We start from the raw sequence: 24,186 nt of genomic DNA, 5'->3' as shown, positions 1-24,186 counted from the left end.
CTTAATACTGGCTTATGACAGTAATGAAGGATTTTATTTATAGTTGTTTTGTAAGAACTAAAGGGAAAATATTATTTAAGGAATTAATATTAATATTTCAAAGAATTCTTATTCTGCTATATCACTGTGTAAAACAGTCTTCAAAAACTCTGGGAAGCAGTGTAAATGAGGTGAGTGATAGCACAGCACGGACCATTTGGCACCTGTAAGATCTTCTGTTGCAGAAAGTGGATTGGCAAATTTTGTGTTTATTCTTCCACGGCTCCCTTTTACTTATATAGAAAACAAACCCGTGTATTATGGAAGTGTTTTATTTGAATTGTATGTTTACAACCCCTGTAAGGAGCTGAAATAGCAAACTGACTTGGACTTTCTGAAGCTCTTTCATGGAAGAAAAGAGGAAAACAATCTATGTGCAATCATTCCTAGTTTCTTGCTGCTACCTTTCCCCACTGACCATAATATAGATGAGACATAGCTTATTATCTTTGGCTTTATGACTACAATAATATTCTCTTGCCACTAAAGAAGCTTGCTGTCCTGGGCAGGAAACTCAGAACAGTACAGCTGTTTTAGGAGAAAGCTTGCTGTTCTGCACAGAAAGATTTTGTTCAGAAGCAAAGGCTTGAACAAAACAGGGGGAGAACAGTACCTCTTTCAGAATAAGTCCTGCTCTGAAATCTTACACTTATGAAAGTTGCCTCAGTGATATGACAGAATCCTCTGAAATGCAAATATATATACATTCAAAACATCATTAGTTTCTTGAAACTTCGTTACATATAATCAAGAAGAGTTATGACACCTTCTGCCAAAATTCCTCACATATAAGTGCATAGTAATGTCACAGAGTTAGTATCTGACAAATTTCTCTTATAGGTAAGCATGGCCTAAATACACTAGAGGAGATAAAATTAGAGAAGATTCAGGAAGATAAAACATAAGCTGAGACACTGGAAATCTAGAAAGTAAAAAGGTATAGGATTATTAAAACCTGACCATTATGTTTTAACTGAGGTCTTCACTGGTAAAGATGAGTATGTATTGAATAATATTTTTCTTTCAAGTCCAAGGCTACTTCCCTAGGCAAGTGGTTTAAACTACCACTTGTGGTGTGTTGGACTTGCCTGGATACTAAATGCCCAACCGGGACATCTCTTACTGCTTCTCCTCAGCAGGGCAGGAGAGAAAGTAAGATAAAAACACTTTTGCGTTGCGACTGAGATGAGAATACTGATTAACAATTACTACCATGGGCAAAATGGGTGACACGTTGAGAAAGTTAAATTTGTTCTCAATTAAAATAGAGCTGGGTGGTGATAAACAAAGAACAAAGAAACAAAAGTAACACCTTACACTCACTCCCCCCTTTTTGAGGCTCAACTTCACTCTCTCATTCCTGACTTGTGAATAGACTTGCTCTGGTGACTCCTTCTTCAGAGCTGCAGAGCAGCCTCTGCTCTGATTCCTGGAACATCTTGTTTCCCTCCTTCACTGACCCGGGAGTTTGCAGCAATGTTTCTCCTATTTTTCTTCACTTCTTACTGCCAGACAGTGTTTTTTACTGCAGGTGGTGTTTTTTACCCTTAAGCATATTTTCTGCAAGATGCCACCTCCTTGGTGGCAGGGCTCAGCTGTGCCCTGAGGTAGGTGGTCTGGAGGGAGATGGAATCAGCATGGGGCAGCCACAGCTGCTCCTCACAGAGGTCACCCTGCAGCCCCCACTGCCAATGCTAGGGCATCTGCACCCAAGTCTTACCTATATAATTCTGGAAACCCACATCCTATATATATATAAAATATGAAGAATAAAAAGGAGGTGAGCAATAAAAAATATTAGGTGAAGAAGGTTGAAAAGTATGAGTATTAAGCAAAATAAAAGTACACTCTTTTTTCCCTCCATAATGCCAGCCTGCATAATGGGGCAGAGACTCTTTCTGTATAGTTGAAGAGAATTTTTCATATATTGTTCAAATTGTCAAGATTAAATGTGAAAAATGAAATATTTATATTTTTTATATCAAGTTGAAACACTTGAGCCAGAAAGGTTAAAACAAGTTCATGGAACAATCACACAAACAATTGAAGGCCATGATTTATTTAGCAGGTTCAGAGTGATAATGAGCAAAACCGCTAATCAGTGCCCACAGATATTAAATAATAAATTCAATAGGTCGAAATGGGTATTTGTAGAGCAGCAAATGTTAGTCTAATGATTGAATTAATCTTCATGCAGAGAAATTATTGCATGCCAAATTTGTTTACCACATAACATGCTAATGAAGATAAAACTGGTGGGTCTTCTTTACCCTTACAAATTAAGTGCTACTTGGGAAAAGTGGAAAGGACATCAAGTAGCAAAGTTTTGTGAGAGTCACATGAAAAGATTGAGCAAACAAGAGACAGCAAGAGATAAGGTACTTGTTCTGTATTACACTTTGAATAGCTGAATATAAATTACTGGATTAGTACAGTTTATCAAAGAACCTATTATATAAAACAGATCTAGAAACAACCATAGGCTTCATAATTAGCCAATCATTCTGGTGTTTCCTAAAATCACTTTTGCTGGCTAAGGAGGAAAATCTGCATATGTCTGTGCACAAAGCCTGGAAGTTCAGACCTCTGTGCTAATTAATGTGGTTGTTTCTTTGGGTTGTTTTCTGATCATCAAAGATGCTTACAATGATAATTAAGGACAACTTTTGTCAAATGTCTTGCCTAAAAAGAACCATGGATAAACAGACAGACAGACAAACAAAAAAACTTCTAACAATGAAAACCATTACTTTTTTCCCTTTAAAATTATTCAGTATCTGTTATGGGGTACAACAAACAGTTACAGTTGAAAGTGCTATTTTCAAATTGCTCTCAGTTTGGCATTTTGATGCACAGATGAATGGCCCAGTTTGACAAACCTTTCACAAGGCAGATTATCAGCAAAACTGATTCTCAACTACAGAAAGAAGTTTATTTCCAATTATTTATTGAGAGGGTGTTTATATATTGGTTTGATTAAAGTTTCTTTGTTTTATTTTTTTTTTAAACTGGACATTTCTCAGCTATTTTGAACTGAGACTTTACTGAAGTATCATCCAGAGACGTACACTTGGCTACACTGATCGACCCTTTTTGACTATGACAGGTTAGTTCAAATGATCAAAGCTGTTGAATACACTCCATCAAAACAAAACTAGTGCTAATGAGGTGGGCCCTACACCTATTTAAAGTCACTTATGTGTTCCAGTGAAAAAAAATATTTGAATTTTTTGAGTAAAATAATTTAAACAATTAAATTAAATGAAATTATTATTGGTGAAAGATCTAGAAAACAAGTCTGTGAGGAGAGACTGAGGGACCTGGGGCTTTTAACCTGCAGAAAAGGAAGCTCAGGAAAGACCTTAGTACTCTCTACAGCTAAAGACTGTAGCCAGATGGGGGTCAATCTCTTCTTCCAGGCAACCAGTGACAGAACAATACAGCAGTGTTTTGAGCAGCACCAGGGGAGGTTTAGGCTGGACATTAGGAAGAAAAGAGTCATTGACAGAAAGAGTGATTGGACACCCGAATGGGCTGTCTAGGGAGGTGGTGGAGTCACCGTTCCTGGAAGTATTTAAGAAGAGACTGGACGTGGCACTTGGTGCATTGGTTTAGTTGCTGAGGTGGTGCTCAGTCATAGGCTGGACTTGATAACCCCAACTGTCTTTTCCAACCTGACTTTGTGATTCTGTGAAATAATCTAATTATTTAATCTGGCTAAAGTGAAGGATTTGCTAAATTTACTTGGAAAAAAAAACCCCAAAACCACAACAAAACAGTACTTTGTCATCTTTTTTTCTTAGACTAAATACACTATTTTATGCCTGACATGTTAAGGAGATCACATATTTTGATTTCAGATGCATTGAACAGAATGTATAGGACTTACATTAGAGGAAGTAATACTGCATATGATATAAAAAAGAAAATAAAAAACAACAAAACCCTGTTGCTTGCAGAATGTGCAATATGCAAATACTTCCTCAATACCTTTCAGAGATCAGTGTTAAGTGCTCTCAAGTATTACATCTGGCACCAAAACAGTTCAAAATCATCAGCTAGTCTAGACATGCTACTTCAATTTCATAGCCTCAGCTTAGTGATACAGATTTTAATGGACAACCAGATAGAAAAGTAGAAGACTGATGTCAGTGTATTGCCAGCTTTGTGAGATGCCATATATCTTGTGGCAGAATGCAATAGTGAGTAGGCTGGCATCTTGTAATAGGCAAACGTTTGACAAGACCAAAAAGGAAGGAGGCTGAATTAAGCAATATGGCACTCATCTTTTCCCCCTCTTTCTCAGTTTGGGTTGTTTTCCAGATTGTTCTGGAACTTCACAGTCTTCTGAGGACAGGCGTTCTTTCGTGCAAGTTTGTTCAGTTGACAGAATGATTCATGGACATTTTTGAGCCATAAATAAAAGAGCTTTCTAACTTTTGAGCAGCACAGAGCTGTTCTAAAATGTTTCAATGTACATGGAAGCATTACCTATAACAGTGTCAGTTGCACAGCACTCAACTTTTTCACTCACAATGCCCATGCTGTCGTGCATAATCTATCCAGTGGCAGTTTACCTGACACCTTCCAAGTCATTCCCTTCTCTGCTGCCCCAATAACACTCATCTAATTTTCCTCCTTTTCTTTCCCTATACTTGTGAAACAGGGTAGGCAATATCAGCAGTCACTTCTGGACATGACCCACTGAGGAAGGCATTTTATCTTTTCACCAACATAAACATATAGAATTCTAAACAAAGGGCATGAGATATGGAGAGACATCAACATATAGTGCTACCATGAATTATTCTTTCAAAGTTAATAAATAAACAAAAAATACATACAATAATTGAACTAGATTAGACAGAAGAGTAGAATGTACATTTTGTCAAACAAGCAAGCAAGGGATAAATACACATTTACAAAAAGTCATAGAAAATACCCCTCCAAAAATGAAAGACTGTGGACCATAAGTCTCTTTTGTACTAAAACGTCTTCCAAAGCATTAAATTGCTTGTTCTTAAGTGGTTCTTTAAATTTTACTGGGCTCTTGTAAGGATTTTTTAAAATTTATTCATGCATGTTCTTGTGAATCACTCTTTAGCCCAAAAGAGAATAAAGCATGAAAAGCAACTTACTATTTGGATTCCAGTACTCTTCACTATTTTTTGCTTAACCAGTCTCATTCCCCTCTTTTGTCATGACATCTTCTGCCATTTATACAGAATAGCTCAAAAATGCTGTCCGACTTTTGGGATAGAAAGGGTTTTTTTGTTTGTTTGTTTGGGTTTTTTTGTTTTGTTTTGTTTTGTTTTGTGGTTTTTTTAATAGCAAAGTACTTTGTTTTATTGCAAGGCATAACTCATAAGGTAGGGATTGAAGTGTGAATATAATTTGGGTTAAAAAAAACATAGAACCATATAATAGAATCTTCTGAGTTGGAAGGAACCCACAAGGGCCATTCAAGTCCAATTCTTTTCCCTATACATGACAACTCCAAGAGTCACGCCACGTTCCTGAGAGCATTGTCCAAATGATTTTTGAACTCTGATAGTCTTGGTGCTGTGACCACTTCCCTGAGGTCTCTGTTCCGACTTTATGTCATTCGTTTGAGTCCTGTTACTGCTCAAAAGAGTGATAAGATTGGTACCTGCCCCTCTGCTTCTGCTCATGAAGTTGTAACTGCAATGAGGTCTTGTTGGGGTGCGTTAGTTTTACGTTGGTCTATTCCTATATCCCCCATTCCTGTTTATGGTTCTGCCTGGGCTCCCCCTCTCTCTCTCCCTCTTCTTGATAGCCCCATCAATTACACCTTTCCCCTCCCTGGCGGCCTGTCACTCGGTGCCCACACCCCTCCATCCAGAACCTTCTACCCTGGGTATAGAGTAATTGGATCAGGGGCCAGGGCTCTACCCCCAGTTTATCCCCATTGGATACCCGAGATGTTTGTTACGTGTTATCCCCTCCCCTCAAAAATTTGGATTGGTCATTTTGTTCTGGTTATAAGGCCCTGCTGGGCATGCTTTTCTTGGTCCGCGCTCGACGCTACTTCAATAAACACCTTCGTTTTCCCTGTCGACGCGGTCCTGCCTTATTTCTCCTGTGGGTCGCAGCCCTGCTCCTCTCCAAACAGCTCCATGGATCCTCGCTTTTCTAAAGGCATTCAGCCTTAGGCACTCTCCCCAGGAAGTCTACCAGCTGGAAGGTGCCCCCTCCCCCAGTGCTGCCGGCGGTGCTGGCCGCAGCTAGCCGGGAGATCCAGAGACTCAGAGTCCAGCCGCCGCCGCTGCAAGGTCTCCCCTCAGTCTCCTCTTCTCCAGGCTGAACAGACCAAGTGACCTCAGCCACTTCTCATATGAGGAATTTCCCTGTAGATGCTTCCCCATCTTCATGTCCCTAAAGAGACTATTTTAGTTAGGTTTCTCAAAGATGAACTGGACAGTCATCCTATACCTAACACAGCAGTCCAGATATACAGAAACAGAACATGTGAGCATAGCTAGAATTTCTTGAGAATGCAGCCATGAGAGTCTGATAAAACTGCAGAGGGTATTACAGAACATAACTACTGATGCATCAGCTTATTTTTAATGATGTTGGTCTTTAAAATCAGTCATACTGTCTCTTTAAATGCTGAAGGGAAGTTGGGTAGACAAAGGTCAGTATCATTAACATCTAGATTGGCTGAATATCTCTGTACCATAGCGGAAAGTGTTATATCTGTGCATGTCTGTATGCATAGATATGCATATATTTATCTATTACAGCTGTCACAGTGACCTATATTCATCTATAACATATGTTAGATATTCTCAGTATTCTGCAAAATGTATAATTAATATGTCTTCAAACAGTGTAGCTGCTCATGCAAGAGGGATTCATATTACTAAGTGCCTATTTACATCTGGAAATAGATGGTTTCCATTCATAATGAAGTAATAATGAAGGACAAGTATGTGTAGTATATGAAAAATTAATAAATAAATATTAAGACCTGGAGTAATGGCACAAAGCAACTATCTTATACAATTCCTTTCATTTCTCATGAAAATAAATATATGAGCTGTGAAACTATAATTCAAACAACTAATCCATTGTGGTGTGGATGATTATTTTTAAGTCATTTAGTTTCCCTTCTGAATGATCCAAGGAATTTTCACTTAAATCAGCTGAAAAAGGCAGCAGTGCAAGGAAATTTTTGATTACACTTTTAATTTCACAAACTGACCTACAAATGACTTCAAAATTGCTGGTAACACTACAGTATTACTAACCACCTACACGTTTTTATTGAAAGAGTGTAGCTACAATGCATTAGTTAATGACTACGCCGTGCTTGCCAGATCACATTCACACTCACAGCAACTGTAAGTGCCAGGGTTTCAAGGGCCTTGGAATAACACCACCAATTAAAACCAGCCTCTTTTGTCGCATTTTTGCAAAACCAATACATTAATAAAAAGAAGAAAACCCCAAAACACTCAAATTGTATTGGCTTTTCTACTGAAAATTAAATCAATTTTGTACGCCTTTGCTGTTTTACAGTATAAGTCTTCGGAAATATTGAAATATGTGCTTGTATATTTTAAGTATATTTAAAATAGCAATGATTTAACATGTTTTTACTAATGAATCACTTTCCCTTAAAATCAGTAATTGACTATTGCTCTTTAGCAACAAAAAAAATTAATATTCAATAAAAGTTAAACATCAAAACTGGTCAATTACTCCATCACACTCTCTTGCCACTCTGTTATGTAAAATATATATATATATATATATATATATATATATTTTACATAAGAAAAATGAATGATGTGTAAAGTGATAAACATCACATCATTTGCCTCTTGGATTAGAAAATATGCAATTACTATAAAGTTGAGAAGGTTTTTGCTTTTTCCCACTTTTTTAAAAAGAATGAATCATTTATAACTGATGTTTTTGCATGATATGAGCATGTCTTCAATAGTTAACTCCATAACACTATTTAACAAATCCAGATATGGAATAGACTAGTTCAGTACAGTAAAGTAAAAGATAAAGTAAAAAAGATAAAGTAAAAGAATTAAGTTATTCAATCTTTCTCAATGAATTTAAACACCTTCTTTACATCTTGAAGGCAACACTGATCTAATCTAAAAGAGTAGTGGAGCATATCACCAAGTGAGCATAAAGAATCCTTCCCCTAAATGGTAGACACACAGAATTTCATTTCAAGTTTTGTACTGAAAATGACATTTTTGTGTGGTTTTCAGAGTGAAGAACTTAAAAATCACCATACATATGCTGGGAATCTTTGAGCATGAAGTACTTAGATGACAGTTCAATAATGCAGATTTGTTTAAAATAATAGGTGAGTTGTTTCATGCAGATAGAACTATATCTTATTAAACAGTAAGATTACATTAACTTGCAGGAGTGTACTTCTGACATTAATCTCCTAATCACCTCCACTTGAAATACTTGTGAAGACATTTTGGAGCACAAGGATGGGATGCCTTTGGAATGGAATGAAACAAATCCAGTAACGAATGGGCATTCAGCCCATGGACCACAAAAGTCCAGAGCAACAGCCATGGAACTATCCACAGTAAACTCTGTGCTCTCAGCACCAGATCTGGATCTTCACACCCAGATCTCTTCCTACTGTGCTGTGTAATACTTCACCATGGAGCTACAAAGACAGATAAAGGTATAAAATATATATATGTATATATACAGGTATGAACAAGAAAATCTCTTTCTACTTTATCACAAAGGTGTCCAGGTGTAACTAAATAATTTTTGTGTGGTTTTTGTTGTTGTTGGTGGGTTTTTTGTTTGTTTTCTTCACAGTTTTTGCTTGTTTGTTTTTTGGGGGTGGGTTTTGTGCTGATGTAGCATAGGATTTATATTGAAAAGCTTTTTGCCAAAGCTGAAAAATTTTCAAACTGTCCTGAACAGTTAAAGATTTGTTTATGTCTTTGTCTATTAGTGTCTTTCAAGATGGGAACAAACTCCAAAGTTTTTAATGTTTTGGAAAAGGTTTTTTATATATTTTCCTTTCCTTGTCACAAGTAAATATGTCCTAAGTTTAGTTGCTTATGTTGTTATCATGTCTAGATGGATTCTCTGTAGCACACAGGCCTTCACCTTGCAACCACAGGATAAAGACATTTAACATGCAATGCACAGTGAAAAAAGGTAAGTATTCTATTATTATTTTCCTTTTCCCTACTTATCTTAACATCTATTTACCTGGATGAGTATGAAAAGGGATAAAGCATTACACTAAGAAATTATTCAACTCATTCCTATTTCTAGGTTTACTTTCATGGGTTTTAGACTGCAAATATAATTCCTTATTTTTTTCCTCATCTACTTAATTCATCTTTCCTCCCCCTTCTCCTCCTGTTGAAGACAAACAGAGCAAGTGTATGCATGAAACCATAAAAAATTCATTGCAAAGGCAAATATTTGAAAGAAAACAGAATATTCATTATTTACATAATATCATTTTCAAATTTTATTCAGAGAACCTCCCTTCTTATGCATGGATTTCTCCTTAGGAAAAAGGAAAAAAAAACAAAAATCAAACATAAAATCTGAGAAAAAGAAAAAGATAAATCCATAAGATAAGCACAATAAAACGAACACCTAGTTTCTGGACAAGTCTAGGTCAAACCTGAAGACATTTTTGCATAAGGTTATTTCTTAAGATAGGATGCTTTTTCTTCCAAAATATTAGATTTCCTTTCCAGAAAGTGAAGCTTAATAAGATATTTACTTTAATGAAGGAACTCCTGGATTTCATGGGCATACCATACAGATATTCTTAAAGAGACAGTCAAAATGCATCATCTGCACTTCAAGATATGCTAATTTTCAAAATGGCATGCGACTCATATTACTTCCCAGTCAATACTTGGTGATTGTTTGGAGGAAGGAAAACTGATTAGTGAACAGAAATGACTTTACTTTTAGAAATCTTTCCTTAGAATTGTGCTTTTAAAAGCTCATTTAAGTTATACCAAAAAAAAAAAAAAAAAGGAATGTATATGTATGCAATTGGTATTTTTATCTAATTACTGTAACAACATAATGCACTGTAAAAATGAGACATGAAAATCAAAAATGCCCTTCCCCTTTGAAAAATATTATGTGCAGATACATAAGAAAAACTGGTAAATCTCCCAAAAGATATAAGTATTCTCTTAGCAACAAGGACAACTGAGATTCATCTCACACAAGAGGCTGGATTTGTGGGAATCAGCTAAATTTAGGTGTCTGATATTCCCCTATGCACAATGTCAATTCAGCCAATATAGTTTGGAAAACTATGCCTCTCACATTAGACACATCTACTACACATTCATCAAACACAACTCTCTCGGTATCTATTCTCAATTATGCTAATTAAGGTCTCCACTGACTACACTTGGAGACTACTCAGACTGATTCACATCTATCTCCAACTCACATCTGAATGTAACCTCTTGATACATCACGAGGTTACACACATGGCACCTGCACTCATACCTTTCTGAATGAATCTGAACCTAAACCTCACTTCTATTGTGCAACAATTAGCAATGCCAAGTAAGAAATATCCTGGGGTACCCAAGCTGTTCAGACGTGGATGTCAAACAGGAAAGAAGAGAGTGCAATTAACAAGAAGTAGGTATTCAAGCAAATGCCAATGTATAACATTGGCATTATTTGAGCCCTATGTATATAAATTGCAGAGCTAAATTGAATCCAATATATCTTTGTGTGAGTTTTGTGTTTGAACTCCTATTACACTCAACAAAATTGACTCTAGAGTGAAATTTAGCAAACCTGGTATAAGTTCCTAGTTTAAATGAAAGTTTCTGTGCTCAATAAATTAAAAAGGGAAATTAGACACTTAGGATAAAGATTTAGATTTCTGCATGTAAGCATCCAAATTCAGAGTATGTAATATGAAGCTGAGTTCATCATTGATTTCTGGAACTAACAGGGGTATTAATTGATTACTTTCCACAGCCTTCATTCATAACCTGTGGTGGCATAAAGGCATGTCTTTACAAGATTTACTTGACCCATTTCAGATATTTACCTCAGGAGCTAAACTAGAGAAGAAACTATTAACCTGGATAGTACCTATTTGCGTTTGATTTCTGTACTGTGTATAGTACTATACCACATAGGCTACCATAAATTTACAAGTTTATACTTGATTTACCTTAGAGAATACAGATTTTTCTTTCTTTTTTTTTCTTCCCATTTGTATTGCACAGTCTATGCAAGACAAATTTAATTAACTTCTAGGATTTCAGAATCATAGAATGGTTAAACTTGGAAGAGAAGTCTGAAGAGGGTTCAGCCACAGCTTCCTGCTCAACTCAGGGAGTTATCATGACTCAGCTGGAAAAATGTCCTGTTTGATTTCCAAAATATCCATGAAAATTCCACAATCTCTCTGGGAAACTTGGTGTAGAGTTATACTGTTCTGATAGCAAGAAAATGTGGTAAGGCTTTTTTTTTTTCTATGTTTAAAGAAAATGTCTCTGTATTTCAGTTTGTCCCCAGTGTCCCTTCTTTGATTTGGTACACTACTGAGAAAAGTCTGGCTCTCTCTCTACTCTCCTTCCTGCACCACATCAGGTATTTGTGCACATTAATTAGATCCTTCCTAAGCCTTTCCTCTCTCCAGGATGAACAGTCACATTTTTCTCAGCACCTCCCCATGCGACAGATGCTCTAATACCTTAACAATCTTTGTGGCCCTTTTCTGGACTCAGTCCATATTTCCATTTCCCTTCCATACTTGAAAAACCAGCACTGGGCTTGGCATTTCAAATGTGTCTCACCAGTTCTGAGTAGAGAGAAAGGAACTTTCCCATCAGCTTACTGGCAGCACCTTTTCTATTGCAGCTCAGGAGACTGATTTCTTTTCTTCAAGGGTGTCTGTCTGGCTCATGGCTAATTTGCTATCCACCAGGACTCCCAGTTCTCTCACTGCAAAACTATTTTCTAGTTGTCAGCCCCAGGTCTGTGTGGGTGCAATGAGGTTATTCTTCCTGCATTAAGTTATTCCTCTCATTGCAGCCATCAAAAATTTTAATTCTACTTAAAATATGTAACCATTTAAAGGCTGAAATTAGTAATGCCATGCTAAATTCAACACTTTATTCTCACAAATATAATCTTTATTTTTGTCAACTTGCCATTGGGAATAGGAGGTGCACTAGTAAGACTCCACTAGTAAAAGAATATGTTACATGGTGAAATTAGTTGTAATTTGAAGGTAACAAGGAGTCACAGCTGTCACAACAGTAACTTTGTATTGTTGTGACTGAAGTCACAACAATAACTTCCATTGAATTTCAGAAACAGCAGCCTCGAAAATATCAAACAAATATTTCTGCTATAATCACACTATCACACTTTCAGAAGGTGAATTTGTTGAACAGTTAGGCGATAGAGCACCTAGAATGATTAAAAAAAAAAATCAAATATATTTCATGATGATTAAAGATATATGTGTTCAGTCATGCTTTTGCCTTTAATTTCCCATGGAAAATCTTTAAATAGTAGAAAAATCTGTTGTTGTTCTATTGCTAAAAAGTATTGTTAAACATCATGCTCATCAGGCAGAAAAAAACGCCACTCAGATCAAAGCAATGACTGATAAAGAGAAAAACTGATTTTAAAACTCTGCAATTTAGAAGACACGTTTTATTTTTCTTGTTCTGAATCTATATATATATATATATTACTGGACATACATTGGACCAATGTGAACATACAGAGAGGAAAAAAGATGCATAAGAACAAAATGTTGCAACATTCAAAATACTATGAATTAACCTGTGATACAGATTCAAGAAGACTTGAGCACTCCATCTGAACTACGGACACCAAAACCCTTTTTTATAAAAAAAAAGCCTGATTCAATTGAAGTCAGTAAGCAATGTAGTACTATTTCCTCTGTCACTAAAGGTAATTAAATCAAGAAATCATTATGCAGCATATGCTGTAGATACCAGCAGAAGACACATGCTTTTTTTAGGTTATTGGCTAGGATTTCTGATCTGTATTGTGTGCAGGATGTTGTACTAGTCAAAAAAGTCCCTTGGGCCTCAAAATATACTTTCACTTCTGGAAGTCAGACTTCATATTGACAAAGGGTGGTAGAGTCACACAGAAAAGAGGTAGAAACTAAAAATAAATGCTTTTAGACTGAGAATACAACACCAGCTTTAATATTCTTGTGGGTTAACCTTGGCTGCTGCCAGGTGCACACCAAACTGCTCCATCACTCCCCCTTCTCAGCAAGACGGGAAGAAAATGAGATTAAAAAGCTCATGGGTTGAGATAAGGACAGGGAGATCACTCACTAGTTACCATCACTGGCAGAACTGACTCAACCTGGGGAAGATAAATTTATATTATCATCAATAGAAACTTGAGTAGGATTGTGAGAAACAAAAAAAAAAAAACAAAAAAAACCAAACCCAAAACTAAAAACAACTTTCCCACTACCCAACCCTTCTTTCTTCCCAGGCTGAAATTAATTTTTTCTTACTCTCCTCTTTTGACTCCTCCCCACCTTGCTCCTGCCACTAAGTGGTGTTAATGGATATGAAAAGAAGTTGCAGTCAGTCGGTAAAACTTTGTATCTGCCGCTCCTTTCTCATCCTACTCTTACTCTGGCCAACACAGAGTCCTTTCCCAGCGATACATGGGTCCCTTCCACAGCATGTGAGCCTTCAAGACAAGACTTCTCCAGAGGGGGCTCTCCAGGGGCCACAGTTCCTACTCCTGCATATGCCCTTCATGGACTGCAACTTCCTTCAGGGAGGGCATACCTACCTGTTCCAGGGTGGGGTCCTCCACGGGCCACTGGGGCCACCACCTCCTCCACAACCTGAGGAGGAATCTATTTGCTGTCTGAATGTTCTATGTCTCCTGCATCATGGACCTTAGTGTCTGCAGGTTTGCTTCTCTCACATTTTCCTTATTCCTCCCCAGCTGCTGTGCAGCTTTGGGAAGTAATGAATCTGTTTTAGAGCCACTGAAAACTGGCCCTGTCAAACATGGGGAGCAGCCTCTAGTGTCTTCTCAAAGAGGCACACTCTGCAGCCTCCCTGCCCACAACCTTGCAATGAACACCCATATAAAACATGTAATCAAACACCAGTGGAAATAAATCACTGGACTATTTTATTATTGGAATATTTTAAAACCACAGTTTGATTTAAGGAAAGTTGTATGAAACACAAAGCATTGTGCTGTGGTAGAGGTTTCACTGGATAATGGTATAACATTGAAACTTTAAAAAGTCTGTGAATATCTGCAGTAGATCTGGGCTTTTGGTTATATGAAGAAAGGCCTTTTGAGTAGAAAATACTTACAGGAGAAAAATTAATCTTAATTCCTTAAGTCCTTTGTTTTAACCTGGCAAAAGCATCTGATGTTTTAAACTGCCCTTGGTATCATCAGTGACGGTGGCCAAAGGCACCAGCTTTCATCTCATGTGCAAGCTTCCCCTTTCTTTAATCCTCTAACCTTTGTCATAGTCCCTCTGCTCCATGTGGCCTTTTCATCTCACTGCTGAGGATCTGCAAGTGCTCTTCTCAGGCAGCAGCAGCTAGGAAGTTTTGGAAAGTTATCTGTTCCTCTTGGAGAAGCAATGAGACAAGTTCCCCTCCTACTGCTCAATGGTTATGGCCCCCTGATTTACACTCCAATTAGCTTTGGTGTGTGGAGGAAAAGAAAGTAGAATAGAAACAGATGTAGCACAGTGGCTTTTCTGAACCAAGACAATTTTTAAGTCCTCACTGCAATGAGGCATCAAAGAGATGTAAAGAGATAGTAATCTTCTTATGCCTCTCAGATTTTATTTATCTTTTTAAAGTCATAAGTGCATGGGCTAAGATTGAATTCAGACTTCAGACTATATTATAGCTCTTCTGTAGGCTAATTCACCAACCTGACTCCAGTTTTTCTTACTCCTGCTTGCCTGTAGCTAAATGTGACAGTGTTAGATTCTGTGTGAGGTATGAACTCGTGTTTAATGAAATGGAGGCTATGACTCAAAGGCAAATGTTCCTATTTTAGTTCTTATAGTCTCATATTATGAAAACATAAGAATAACTGTGGACAGCAAATTATCTAGATCTAGGCATTAATACAGTAGCATTTCTTTCTACACCTGAGGCTGTTTAGCTATGGACTACTCCAGTATTGCCAAAGAAGAAACTTTGGAGACAGCAAAATGAAAGACAGGATTTAGCAGAGGGTATGCCCTCAAGGTTAAACCATCATCACCCACTGGGTGTAATGATAGTGACACTGTAAAACCAAAGCTCTTTGCAGGAGAGGCTTAGCCTCTCCACATGGGACACTGTCATATGACCAAGTGTAATACAAGGCAGTCTTGCCATTACTCTGAACTTTAATCATAATTAAGCCACTGCCGCAGAGATATTCCTACTTATTACTGGAATTAGAGAACCATTTAACACCCCTGACATTACTTGACTAAATTGCCATAGTATTAGGTTTATTAAAAAGTGTGAACTCAGGTATTTATCAGCCAAATTTAACTACACAGATTTTATTGCACTGGAAATAAAAAAGCTATCCACAAACATTATTACTGAAAGACAGCATTATAACATTACTTCCAAGAATTGCTTTGGAAGTAACATAGGATATAATAGAAGTTCTATTTAATTTTGCTAAATAAAAACATGATCTTGAAACTGGTGGGTATGTTACAATTTTTGCTACAGCTCCATGTGTTTATGAAACTATTACTTTGTTGATCTATATTGATTCTACTTATTAATGAGGTGTAGAAATTAGGCAAACATTTACTTAGCTTCGTAAACATGTATCAGAAGATATAAATATTATATTTCTGTCTGGCTTTGAACCATTGGAATTATTTCATAGATTCATCCACAGTGTGCAGTAGGCTTTCTCCCTACAGCAGTTCTAACACTCCACTAAATATATGCTATTCCTCTTTATCTCTTTGAAGAAAAATGAATCACATCCACAGCTTGCAGCTATCAAAATGTGATTTATCAAGCATTTTCATGAAAATGCATTTTTCCCCTTCCTTACACTAGGAGGCACATTTTTACTTCGTACAGTTCTATTCCACAGCTCTGCTGCAAGCACCTCTTAGATATGTTAACAATTCCAGTCCACATTTAAGTCCCTGACAACCTTTGCTAAACCACAGTGAAAGAAGAATTCTTCACTAATAAGGTAGATTTTTTTACTACGTTGATGAGAACCACACTTATAGAAATGAAAAATAACAGTCTGCAAGTAACTGTTGGAGAAGAAAAGCACAGGGTTTTTTTGAGCAGTACCTGAAGAAATAATTAATATTAAAATACATAAGAGAGCTGTACAGTTTTAATGCAACTGATGATACAGATGTTTGTGTTAAAAGTACACTTCTTAATATGTACATTTAAAACCATTAGAAAGCAGGAATTTTGGTAAATGAAAGATATTTTAAAGAAGTATAAGTAAATTCAATTTTACCTTTTTTTGTTTTCAAATTGACCTTTTTTTTTTTTTTTACATTCTGAAGGAACTGGAATACTTTCTAAATTCTTATGTGATATGCTAAAAGTTTAAAAACTTGTTTCAGAGGATAGATCTTTGGAATATATTCCTTTTTGTAGGAATCAAGTGTATCAAGCTGCAAATGAGAAAAAGGTGAAGTATAAGGAGTTCAAACTCCTCTGACCATCACTAATACTGATCAATTTACAATAGGGAAATGCAAAATATATCTTAGCAAAATGAATACAACCCTCAAAGTAATAGACCTAAATAAAGAAGACAGGTTTCAGTGATGTGAACTGGGACTTATATCTCATTATGAAAGACTTCATATTTCTATCTTGTTGCCTTTCTCTCACAGCTACAATCACAGCATGTGTCTGACAATGTTAATATTTGGCTTCTCTCTTCATTTCAGTTTCACCTGGTGTGAGAGATTTGTGTTTTCAGATTAACTAGATGAATGTACTCTCACTGTGTGTGTTTATTTCATTAAATCATTTAATTGTAGTTCTTGGGTCTCTGTAGAAGCCAACAAATGCAAGTAAATATGTCAGTAAGGTTTCTCTTTTGTGTAAAAAGTTAGCAAGATTTTTACCACATTTCCCCCTTCTCCCCTCCCCCCCCCCACCCCCCCCGGCCCCCCCCCATTTCAGGTTTTGAAGACCTGAGCCTTGGATTTCAGGCTTTGAAGACCTGAGCCTTGGTTACTCTTCAAATATAATTAAAATAGCAACATTATGTTGAGAAACAATGGCTGTATTTTTATTCACATAACTTCGCAGTGTACAGCAATAACCCATACAATTCACTGAGCATTAAAGTCATTAATCAAAATTGCTCTCAGCATGAGGCAAGAACTTTACTATCAAGATTAACATCGCATTCTCATGATCTGAAGCAAAGTTTTACTTAGAATGAACTTTCATGAAAATACAGTCGAACAAATCTGAATTTTTGATGTAGAGGTCATTTGCAAATTTTCCCAAAAACTGTTCTTTCTCTTCAGTTGAAGCATTTAGAACAAAAATATTGTTATGCAACACCTATCATCCAAAACTGCTAGCAGTACATGTAGATGGTAATACTACAACTCTCCACTAGGGCTTTATTCCTTTACAGTTGTATCTTTCACCTTAGCATGTCCTATTATCATAACCAGCAATCCCTTAAACAGCCACTGAAACAAAACTATCCCTACAGTTAAATACAGCTAGGGAACATTTCACTGCAATAGAACTAGAAATTCAGCTTAGGAGTGTCAAGGAATACAATGTTCAAATGATACTACATATTTTAACCATAAACACAGGTAAATACCCACAAAGTAACTTTGGCTAATACCAGACAGCATTTTTCTCTTCCGAAAATTGCCACAGGATCTTCAGTAACCATAAACTGCTTTAAACCTTATTTCACATCTCATTAAAACTTGTGCCTACGGTAGCAAAATAACTTTTGATACAGTGCTTAGGCAATAGCTTGATACTGAATACAATATAGAAGTTAAATCCATCTAATGAACAACATTACTCCCATCCTGGCCTGGATTTTTCTAGGAAAATTTCTGTCATGTTATTGACCATGAAATTCCTTTCTTAGTTTGTGAGATTTGGTGAGATACAGAGTGTACTGTTTCAATATCTGGTAAAAAACAAAATAAAACAAAAAAAACCCACTATACTTCAATACTTCACTAATAGTTAGTATCACTTGATGGTTAGATTTTCATAAATTTGACACAAATTTAGCATCCCTAAGGCTAAATTAGGTGTAACCACAAACACATTAAAACTTTTCATATAGCTTTTAAGAACACTTACTCATTCTGACTAATATTCTATTAGTGTCTATATTAGGCATGAATAGATGATCATGATTAATAGACTGTGTTTGTACAATGTGTTTAACACAAAATTTCTAAAACTGCACTTTTAATAACTTGCTATGAAGTTTACTAAGCCCTTTTCTCCTAACTCTCCTGAAGGACTTTTATGCTGCCTTTTGAAGAGATTCACAATTCAGAGTCTGTGAAGCCAATGCAACAATGCCAACATTCAATGTTGCCTTAAAAACTCCTCTCTGATGTTGTTAAATCTTTCACAAGTCTCATATGTGGTCAGAGAATTAACCAGATAATTCCACTTAAGCTCCTCGCTTGCTTAAGCAGACATACATTCTTGCTCCAGAGTCAATCCATTCATAGTTGCTATTCTTTTATCATTCTTTGTATTTATACAGATTAAGGGTTTATCATCATAGTTCCAAAAACATTTCTGTTTTGGTAAAGAGAAGAAAATGAAGGTATCATATCCAGGGGAGAAAAATAAAAAAAAAAAAAAAAAGAAAAGTAAAAGGAAAATAGAGGAAAAGAAACCAGAATGCAACTCTCAGTAAACATTTCAAATTGTTTCTTTGCAGAGTTTCATCCAACACAACCTCTTGGTCTTCCTATATACATATGAGAAAAATATTTCCAAAGTCAATATTCCACAGTTCGTGTTGTCATCTGCCATGATGTAAATGTCATCATTCAGATCCAGCTCTGCCCAAATGAGGAGATGGACCTTAATATTGTTCATGAGATCCCAAGGTCACCTTCTCTCCTGGTTTGTACAGGCCCAGTGACAAATTAATCATCTATACAAAAGGGAGAAATGCCAAAGACAGAAACTATTTCTTATTTCTATGTTCCTGGGATGCAAGAGGACTCAGGTTCAATTACCTTCCAAAAGCACAGATAGATTTTTAACCTTTGTCTCACATTCTAGACAAAAACCAAAAAACTTAAGAGCAGTGCTACTTCCCCCTCTCTGTGCAATGTCAAAATACTAGTCACCCTATTGGTTAAGATCTTGCTTCAGTTTTAAGTGCTCTCACAAAAACACAGCAATAAAGTAAATGTATTATAGAGGAGGACAGACGAGAAAGGTAGAAGTTCCCAAATCAAATAGTTCATCCTTAATATTGGTACAAAAATCCCTATCTGACAGTTCCAATACATCATGCCATTCCAAGTTAACAAAGAAACCCTGTGATTCTTAATGTTAGAAGGGGGAATTGTAAGGCTGTTAAGAAATTTGGGTTCTTTCAATTTTTTCAGTGCTTCACTGATTTACTGACTTCCTTGTTAGTCTAAAAGACAGTGCAACCTCCATGTCCTTGAACTTAAATTGATATTTAGAATTACTTTCCTAAAACAAAGTCTAAAGCTAACTAGCTACAGCACTGCAGACATCAGGAAAAACTTGCTACCTTGTAGGACAACCTTCTCCCCTGCTATTATTACTTACTGTGCAATTAGTATGACGCCATTTATTCTACTGGATATACTTTTCTTTCCATAGTCAAATTACAACATGAGGCACTTCAGGCAAACTACATAATTTCCAAACAATCCTTATGCGCTAATATGAACAAATATTCATGCACGTGCTTATAAACATCTCTACCATTGCAAAGCTCAAAGAAATGAAAAAGAAAGTACCAAGTTAGCAAAGCAACTCAGATAAGCAGGGCCATGATGGTGACTCACCCGAGTTGGGGTCAGAATTGCCATCAGCTTCAGTCCTCTTGTCCGGTGAAGCCTGGTCGTAGAATTCATCCTGCGGCTGAACCAGAGGGAGAGGGTGTGAGATCAGGGTTCCACCACCCACTGGCTCGTGGTCTCCCAGACCACTGTCACTGCAGCTTTCCTGGGAGCCATCGGGGAGGTGAAATGTAACACGGCGCTGGGACTACAAAGAAGAGCACAGGACACACTGATTAGTGCTCTTCTTTTCAGTTATCTTGATTTTTATTTTTTTTTTTAACTTTTGACATACAAATAGATCCCTGGGAATGCTTATAAAGCAATTGTTATTATCAAGTTTGCTTGCTGTTTGCTTGTGGGTTGGTTTGTCTTTTTTTTTTTTTTTTCTGGCTTCCTTTTAGATGGGAAATTGGCAAATGGAAGAGCCAAATTTCAAAGGTCTATATGTGCTCATCTGTGAAGTAAACTTCTAAGAAATTGATCAGTGGAAAATTAGGTATATTTTTCATTATTTGCAAAACACAATCTATTAAAAATCCTCTCTCTGAGAAGCAGAAACCATTAGAAAATATGTTATGAAAAGCAAATGACATGAAAAATGTAATAAGTATATATTTCTGAGGTTAAAAACTGCATTATCATTATTCAAACTGGAAAAAAAGACACCCACCAAGCTAAAGAAACCCATAAAAATGGTCGTCATCTTTCAGGTATAGTAGCATAAATAAATAACTGTCTATATTTAACTGATAGCAGTCATGTACCTAAAATGTATAATTAGGATTGATAATATATGTGTGAATCCACAGCGGTCAGCAAAGAATCACAAAATACGACAGAATAAACAATTATCAATTTGGTAGGAGAAATAAAACAGCACAGAGTTTTTTACAAAAAACACAGGGACTGAGAGACAGAATTACACATTTTACTGAACTTCTTAAAAAAATAAACATTTAGCCATTTGAAAAGGAAAAAAAAAAAAACCCCTTCAGTGTACACTTGGATTAGTTAACTGTTATTGATTTTGATCCTCTTTCATCTGGAGAAATAATCTGACTTTTGAATTGTGGCTACAGAATGATACAGTGATTCCCCAAGAGCTTCAGAGCTGATAGCAGCACTGCAAATTGTTTAGCAACCATGAATGTTGGATGAAAGGAATATTACAGGTCTTCATGGATCAAAATACTGCATCTTTGAAGGATTGGAAGAAACTAGTTTAAGAGTACCTCAAGAGAGTGATTGAATTAAGTTAAGCACATGTTCCCACAAAAAAAATTTGGCAGCTTCAGTGGTCTGGTTTGCTACATTAATTTAGGATAAAGTAGAGATTCACAAAGTTTTTCTTAAGCATAGTAACTGTTTAGTTTAATGGTTATTTCTCATCAATATTAGTAATCTGAAATTTATGGGGTATATCTAAGCTAATGATTCAAGATTTATACAGAGCCAGAAGAGAAGGAAATATTTGGAAAATATTGCAACAGGTATCTTCCACTAGTTAACACTTTTTAAAATAGTTAAAATCAGGTGTCCTGTATCCATCCTGAAACAGCATCAGGCCCTAACTTTCCCTTTTTTGTCTCTCCTTTTTTCATTTTTCTTTTAATGAGAAAAACCTCAAGTTAATAATACTGACTGTATGCTGCTTATTAAAGACTATTTGTTAATGGTAATTGCTACCATTTTATATGATGATCAATATAATCTGCCAGGTTTCTTTTTATTCATCTCCCTTGGGTGGATATAGTTGATTAAGTCAACTTTAGATTACTGTGTTTTTCAGTATAGAAGTAAATGTAATACTATTTGCTCTTGGCTGTGAATTTATAATTAGTATTTTGCTTTTAAGTTCCTTTTCTAGCTTTAGGATTAGAATCCAACTGTAGAAAACCAAATAGATCCTCTGAGTCATTGGATGTATTCACTACATCAACAGAGAACCTAACTCTATATATGTCACTAAGAAAAGCTTCAGCTCACACTTTGTTACTTCTTCTTACAACTTTTTTTCTTCTGGAACTACCACCCTGAACAATTTCTTCCCCTTCAATATGAGCACAATAGAAATGTAGCTAACTACACAACTTAAAATCTTCTCTTTCTGAAACTACTTTCAGAAAGATAAAATTGGAGATTGTTTTTCCAAACTAAGAATTTATGTCACTAGCAAAGTCAGCAAGTGGAAAACTGTGGTGGTTCATCTCCCTATCCCCACCCCCTCCCCAGGTCGCACTATGAGGTGAGAAAAGGAGATTGCTTTTATTTGTTTTAAACCTAAAAGACTCTATAAGAAGACATTAATGACTGAGAAAATTAAGCCCTAAAAAAGGGGAGGAGATGACAAATTCAGTTTTAAGACCTGCAAAATAATAAAACCCCTATAACTAATTAACCACTTAAACAAATAGAAGAATGCATAATTAAAAAATGTCCTATTTCATGAGTTATATAGTAAAAGTACTGATCTTGGGTAACAAAAATTCCTCATACTAGCCAAAATCTGCTCTCACTCTATACTGACAGTGACAGAGACCAGTTAGTCAGTAAAATGACCTGAGCCTAACGCTTATACTGGCAATTTCTTTGCTATTAATTTTTAAATCCATACTTTAAATTATGAGAGAAAAGTATATTTGCTTGCCTTTCTGAGCCACTGTAGCAGAGTGATCTGCTTTGGAATTTGGTCAACTCAAATAATGCCCTATATTGCAAGCTATCAGTGATGGGCTGTGAGGTGCTGTCATGTGCTGATTTTGGCATTGAATTATGATAAAAGTAGTCTGGCTCACCAACTCCAAATGAAGATCCTGATAGTGAGGCACAGATTTGACAGATGAGCTGCTAAGGAGACCTGGAGACATATGACTGGCAGTCAATCACTATACACTGTAGAAGTCCAGTCCCCTTTCACACAGTTGGGTTCCTCTCATGTATTCCTTCCTGGAGTGTATGAAGTTTTCTCCCTTGAACTAGGGAAACCCCTTCAAGGAGGGGTTGAGGCTGAGTGAAAGAGATCTGCCCATGAGCATTGTTGTAGCGAGTTATATCAATCTTTACTTAATAATGGTTTCCTTTTTGCGAGCTTTATCTAATAGCTTTGATATAGTGCACTGTACCTACACTATACAGTCTAGTAGTTTTAGTTTTACATTCTGTAGTAAATAAATCTCATTGAGATCCTTTGTCTAATAATTTGTCATCTAAATAATAAATTAAGTCATCTTTATATAAATGTATCTGATTTGCCATGATTAATCCAGTGGGACAAAGTTACTTAAACCATTGAAAAAGTCTGGGGTTAAGACTGGATTCAGTGACAGCTAAATTCCTCTATGAGAAGTTTAGAAAGCACGGGGGGGCCTTTCTACATCCCATGACTCAACAGCAGGACTTCTTTAATAAATTTTCTCTGAAGTTTCCATTCTCCACCACAACAGCTGCCCACTAAGGAATCCACAAATCATTACAAAGGGTTATAAAAAAATCTAAGGGTCATGTAAACAGTGACCCAGTTCCAGAGATGATGGATGGACAACATGCAGTCCATAAAGAAACTTTAGATTAAGTTATGATATCAAAACAATGAGGGGAGCAAGCCTTCTGCAAAAAAGAGACTCAAAGCAAATGTTTAAGCTTGGGCATGCCAGTAATTGAAAAGACTCTCCTCAGTGTACTGAGAACTTAAAAATGTCAAGTAATGTGATATGTGGGCACTGCCTCCACTGCCTGCTCCAGAACCCTTCTGCCTGGTTGTTGGAGCCTGGGATCTCTAGGCTAGGAAAGCTGCTGCAGTACCAAGACTGAGCATGTAATGCAGACACACACACAGACACTGATTCAGCCACAGCTGAGGCTACACAGCCTCAGATAAGGCTCTGGCCCCAGCAGCCCCCCCATTCAGGACTCACACCAGGCACAGTCACACAGGGACACATCCCCTCCTCCTCTTCGGCTCTCACAGACAGAAAGTCACAAGTGCAGCACACACCTCACACTCTCAGGTTCACAAGCACCTAGCACCATCACAAGCCCTCTGCCTGCCCAGAACCCCT

The 24,186-nt window shown here is 36.6% G+C and overlaps 1 protein-coding gene across 7 annotated transcripts in view; it reads right to left on the bottom strand.

Moving 5' to 3' along the window:
- Window positions 1-24,186, bottom strand: part of PCDH9 (protocadherin 9) — a 673,415-nt gene that overhangs the window by 215,901 nt on the left and 433,328 nt on the right. For 2 of the 7 annotated variants that reach the window (XM_064408612.1, XM_064408613.1), the window contains one exon: window positions 20,132-20,333. In XM_064408612.1, the coding sequence (XP_064264682.1) occupies window positions 20,132-20,333 (202 nt within the window). Of the gene's footprint in view, window positions 1-17,330; window positions 19,237-20,131; window positions 20,334-24,186 lie in introns of those variants that run through there. The other 5 variants (XM_064408614.1, XM_064408615.1, XM_064408616.1 and 2 more) reach the window with 4 other exon arrangements.

This window comes from Passer domesticus, chromosome 2, assembly GCF_036417665.1.
Source record: "Passer domesticus isolate bPasDom1 chromosome 2, bPasDom1.hap1, whole genome shotgun sequence".
Classification (NCBI taxonomy): Eukaryota; Metazoa; Chordata; class Aves; order Passeriformes; family Passeridae; genus Passer; species Passer domesticus.
The sequence above is the reverse complement of the archived record's forward strand: the minus strand, read 5'-3'. Positions and strand labels throughout refer to the sequence as shown.